This window comes from Corylus avellana, chromosome ca5 (assembly GCF_901000735.1).
Source record: "Corylus avellana chromosome ca5, CavTom2PMs-1.0".
Classification (NCBI taxonomy): Eukaryota; Viridiplantae; Streptophyta; class Magnoliopsida; order Fagales; family Betulaceae; genus Corylus; species Corylus avellana.
In genome coordinates, this window is record NC_081545.1 from 31,310,185 (window position 1) to 31,316,184 (window position 6,000).

Here is a 6,000-nt window from a genome sequence, read left to right on the forward strand (position 1 = left end):
CTCATATGAAACCTACTTTGAAAATATTTGTAAGAAAATATTGGTGGTTCAGCAAAATAGTTGGGGAAAGACTTTTTTTTTTTTTTTGTTGAGAAAAGTTGGGGAAAGACTTGTGTGGCCTTGTAAGTGACTTAGAAAGACCATTTAATGTTGATCATTCTTTTTCCATAACCTAACAAGTTTTGTATTTATCTCAAACTTTTCACCTGACTCAATAACAAGCATTTTAATAAAAAGAGAGCGAGACATGGAGAAATTTTTTTATTTTTTTTTGAATTGAAAAAGAAACTTGTGTAAAGGTAAATGAATATTGGAGGGTACATGAATGGTCTTATTTATACCCAAAAAATATGTTAAATGACCGTGGGAATAATTTGACCATCGGAATAAATCGTAAAGTAAGAACATGAAAAAAATAAAAAATATTTAGAGAGTTTTTTTTTTGTTAAAAAAAAACAAATTAAATCTCATTTATTAATAAATAAACATAAAGCTCAAATAACACATAGCAAAGCTCTAAAACAACTATAGCTGAAACTACGAAGTTACAAGCGTCAAAGATGACGTGTTACATTAGAGAGTTTTTTTTTTTTTTTAACATGTAAACACAAGGGAAGAAGAGAGGAGATTTGAACTAGTAATTTTTGTTTCATTAAGCGTGGTCCGATTGAGCTACTTTGGGAACTATATTAGAAAGTTTAATCAGGCACATAAGCTAAAAAAAAAAAAATTATAATCGAATTTTAGCTTAAAAAAAAGAAAAAAGAAAAAAAAAAGCAGTCCACCAACAGCGCTTTATTGTTCTTTGTATAAGGAATATAAAATATGTAAATTATTCATTAATTAAACAAAGTAAGATTAGATTCCTTCACCCACCGGCAGAGAAAGGAAGAGAGAGAGAGATAGAGGGAGGCTTTTAATTCCGCGCTTTCTCAGTTTTTCTCGCGGAAAAATCCAAGCGCACGCACAAAAACACACAAAACCCATATTTAGTATCCGATTGCCGAATCATCTAATCCAGTCCAAGCCACCAAATTTCGGTGTTCCTGGATTATCTGTCTCTGTCTTCCCAAAAAAAACATATAAAACGGAAAAAGAGCAATATCTTCTTCTACCTCCAGTCAGCTTCCTGAAGGTACTTCTCTGTCGTTCTCTCTCATCGATTCATCTCTCTCTGCGATTTTGTTCGATTCTTTTCGTTTTGATTGTAATTGAACCTTCCGATTACTGTAAAATATGATAATCTCAAATGGGTTTCTCTTATTTTGTCAGTTTTGTGTGTATCTCGGGTTGATCATCATTTTTTGATAGAAACTTTCCTAGGTTTTCAATGCAATTTAATTTTTTTGATCAGAAGCTTGTATTTTTATTAATGCGTGTGTTTGGCTTAATTGTATGCCTTCTGATTGTTCAATAATCATGATAATCATCTTTGTTATTGAGTGGATTTTCCTGTTGGTTGATTTGTTACCATTCCTTGCCACTAAAGGAAAGAACCGTTAAATTCGAAGGGAAGCATGAGCAAAATTGTTAACTTTTGGCAGAAAAATTTTTACTTTTTGTTAAACTTAATGGTAATTACTTCTCAAACTTGTCAGTTGTTTTTCCCCTTTTAAATTATAAATTTTGTATCGATGGTTAATTGGTTCGTGGCATTACAGCTGCAATTGAACACCCGAAGTGTTTTTTGAAAAAAAATAAAAAAAAATAAAGCAGAATATGATGGGGATAATTGGATTATTCTAAGAATTGTGAGCTCTGATTTCATGATTGGTGATTGACTTCTGGGTTTTGGAAATGGGTATTACTTATATTGGCTCATCAATTTGGTTCGAAAACAGCCTTTTCAGCTCTTTCTGTTTCTTTATCTTTAACATAATTACTTAACGTAATTATTTATTTTTCTACAGGTGACGAAAATTATAGCCATAAGTTACCCAGAAAAACTACTAAGGCATATTTGTAATTTTTACATATAAGAGGGAGGGTACTGGTTTGTGGAGCTGCAGGACTTCTGCGAGCTGAGCGTCCTCTCTCGTTATTTGTTTATCAAAGTAGAATTATTGCTAGAAAAGCCTTTTCTTCGATGCATACATGTAGTACAATTGATTTCTGTCGATGAGTTTGGAAGTTGCTGTGGAGGGTTTTAAGTGAAAGAAAGAGATTGCAGCTGACATAATGGGTGCTGTCTGTTGCTGTTTGAATGCTGAGAGTTTCGAAGATTATGTGAATCCAACTAGTTCTGTGTATAGGAACTGTATATGTCTGAATTGCTTTGTTCAGAATCTCTTAAATGTGGTACGCATCTATGGTTCCTGTTACTTTCTTTTCTTGCTGAAAGCTGTCTTTTTACACAAGTGATATCTATTTGAATCACAAATTTTACATCGGCCCTTTCTGTTATGATTCTTTTACTTAATTCAGCATTTTTCTTCTATGGCTATATTGTGCTGTCGGAATCTTTAAGTTTGTTCTCATATTCTCAGACCTAAGAGCTCTATGTGCAAGCATGAGTCTGCACGCATATTTTCAATTTTTTTTTTTACAAAATTATGTATACCAAAGATTATTTCCAATGGTGGCACCACATGAGGAATGTGTTGCTTTTACTGCACTAGTTTTGGTGCTTGCATGCTTTAAAGTCTCCGACAAATCTATCATGCAAAGACTGAGATACAAATGGTGAGGAGTGTTGCCGATAGCAAAGAGGATTTCGCAGTATTAAAAAGCAATGTTAGTGCTTCAATGTACTTATTAAGTTCTTATTTTACAACTTAGCTTTTAAATAACTATTCTTGTACTGAAATACGAGTCTGCTGCAGTTAGATGAGCTTGTCGCTTTATGTAGGCTGCTTGGTCTGCTAATCACTTGTCCTAGGGAAATATTTGTTGTTTCACCCCCCACGTTCTGTCCTGTTTTTGCATCCAAAACTGATGCAGTGGCTGCCTGTTTGTTTGAAGAAACCTATGCAAAGGTTGAAAGAAATCAAGACCTGTTAAAGTTTACTTCTCATTTTTTAGTTTAGGAATGTTCACCAGCATTTTTTTAATCTGGGTTTGTATGTCAAGCTTATTTTAGTACTCATTCATTGTGAAGCACATATGAGCCTAAGTCAATCACTAAGATATTGATGTTTATGATGATTAGCTTAAGCATGTAAGCACATATTTTTCTTTTAACTCTTTGGTTCTTCTCATTTTTTGTAGTATTCATCACTATTTAGAAGAGGGGAAATGCATTCCATCTCTTCATCTATTCAGGGGGCGGCATCTATGACTTCTGCTGCATCACTAGACAACTCTCTGTCTGACATGTATCGCTCTCCTCCAAGGCCTTTGCCTTATGATGCTGACCCCAGATATTTCCGCTTGCAGCGGGATGGACTGGTTTCAAGACGTGAGAAGGGTTCAAGTCATTCACATGAGGAGACAGAACCTCTTAGAGGTGATGTTGATGCAGATCCAGAATCTTTAAATTCAGGAGACAAATGGAATGAATCTGCATGTGAAGATGGATCAAAAGAATACCGTTCTAAGTCCTCACTTAAGCTCTCATCGGCGAAAACTGCAACTGGAGTTGTGAATATTTATACATCATCAGAAGAGGAGGATGTTTGTCCTACCTGTCTTGAAGGTAAAGTTTTTTTCTTAAGTTATTTTGATAATTCAGATTGTGGGGAACTTATTATATTGTAGCACCTTACCTGTAAATGTCTTAGATATTGATTGGTAATTGGCACTGACATATCTTCACACGTGCTAGGGCTAGATTGGGCACACATTTTTTTGTTGTTATATATTTTCTTTGATGCCTTTCTGCAGAAGCAATTTTTTGTGGAATTCACACGGGTTAAACAAGTGCTGTTTTAAGTTATTTTTATATATTTGCTGGGAACTTGAGTCTTTCATTATTCGCTTATCAATAAAAACAAATATTCTCACTTTTCCTAGTTTAAGAATATTCGACGCATGTATCTTAAAAATTGCTGAAAAACTGGATCTTCGTGGTCAAGAATGGAAAGAGAGCTATGTTCAATTAATTACAAGCAATAAACCAAAAGAAATAACTGTATTGGAAGCAATTATACTTTTGAAAATTCAAGTACTAAGATTTTAAAAAGTTTTCTCTATTGCATAGAAATTTTTTAACCCTTTAGAGCTTTACATGTTGTCCCAATCCATGTTTTAGATGACAGAAGCAGAATTTTCTCAACAGCTTGACCAATAAGGATAACTTTCTGTTGGAGGTTCAAGCTAAGATATGCTTAATAGATGTCAAATATTTTATGCAGTTTACTTCTTTCTCCATATTTCTTTGCGTTTTACTAAATGGGGCTTGAAGGTGGGAGGCAAAGCTCTGTTGATTGCAAAGCAGTATTTGATCAAGAGTCTACCTTAGTAAGGACATAGGGCATATAAGCCAATCTGGAATTCCTGAGCAGCATTTTGTGCATTTGTGATTGTTACAATCAATAGGTCTCATCTTTCGAAGATGTACTCTTATGGAGTATGGCTTTTGATGTATAAGTTCTCACGGTTTTAAACTCACATTTGGTGCACAGAATATACTTCGGAGAACCCCAAGATAATGACCAAATGCTCTCATCATTTTCACCTTGGTTGCATTTATGAATGGATGGAGAGAAGTGAAAGCTGTCCAGTTTGTGGCAAGGTAACTTTTTCTCGTATGTATATTTTTTCATTATACATGCACACACATGAACCCCTTATCCCCTCCCCCAAGAAAAAAAATTGCGCACGTACACACATAAATATACGCCTATCTTCATACATATACATATATTTGTATATACTCACATGAACAATTTATGTATCTATGCGCATGTGTGTGTGTGAGTGTTTATTTATATAGAGCAAGGCATTCATAATCAGTATAATGCCAAAAGAACTTTTAGTGAAGGTTTGTTTCCCCACTGGCCACAAATGTCCTTGGTTTTGGATAAATGTTGTTTCTTTGTAGAATATGCATATTTCTTTCTTCATTTCTGAACATGATTTTTCAACAAATGGAACAAGATAATTACTCCTATTCTAAATCAGATTGAATGTTATCTCTAGAAATATAGATTTAGGCATATCTTGTCACATCAGTTCCCTTTCTTTGTTGGCATAGAACGTAGATTTTAATCGACAAGAACAATGTTGCTTTGTCAATTCTGTTTAGATCTGTCTTATTAATATACATGGCTTTTGTGGATGGACATGTACTTCAACTGCTTCTATAACACTTTGGCTGCTGATCTCATTCCATCACGTCAAGGAAAATAAGGTTATCTTGTTCCACGCCTTGTGGAAATGGTAGTTAGAAAATTTGTTGAACAATCAATATGAGAATTTTTTTTTTCTTTTTAATTGGTCTACACACGCACTTAGTGGGTTCTTGCATAACCTCATCCTCCATCCCACTCTTATAAAGGGCAGAAATGTCATTTGAGTTGCTAAAATTGCATGATGTTCATTTTTTTTTTGTGTGTGTATGCATGGTGATGTAAATTCTCTTTTTGGTATTTATTTAAAAGGAAGTGGTATGCGAAACAATTGTTAGAGTGATCTTTTTAAATTTTTTTTAATGATTTTTCACATAGTTGAGTTTATGATTTCATTCTTTAAAACATTAAATAGTGGTCCCAAAATGCCAAGTATTATCCAAGATTCAAAATCCAAGTGATAATGAATCCCACCACCATTTGTACCAATGCATCTTGAAAATTGTTATTGGTTTATAGGATGGACAGATATTTTGTAGGTTGTTTGGATAAAATAGTTCTTGTGAGGATCATTTTGTAATTTTTCCAGAAAAGAAAGGAAAAAATGAATAAGAGAACAACCAGAACACAAGGTAGTCAATTTGCTGAGCTGATGTGTGTCTTTAATGTAGCTATCCTACATATTTTATGTAGTTAACGAGTGGTCTTTGAAGGAAAGCAGTCAAGGTGTCATGCTCATGCGACCTTATTTTTTATTGATACATAGAGGTTC

At 34.0% G+C, this 6,000-nt stretch overlaps 1 protein-coding gene across 1 annotated transcript in view; it reads left to right on the forward strand.

Moving 5' to 3' along the window:
• Positions 1-863: 863 nt before the first annotated feature.
• LOC132182675 (E3 ubiquitin-protein ligase At3g02290-like) overlaps positions 864-6,000 on the forward strand; it is a 5,930-nt gene continuing 793 nt past the window's right edge. The window contains exons 1-4 of the mRNA XM_059595983.1: positions 864-1,135; positions 1,911-2,298; positions 3,208-3,634; positions 4,563-4,672. Coding sequence (XP_059451966.1) covers positions 2,179-2,298; positions 3,208-3,634; positions 4,563-4,672 — 657 coding nt within the window. The 5' untranslated portion in view covers positions 864-1,135; positions 1,911-2,178. The remainder of the gene's footprint in view (positions 1,136-1,910; positions 2,299-3,207; positions 3,635-4,562; positions 4,673-6,000) is intronic.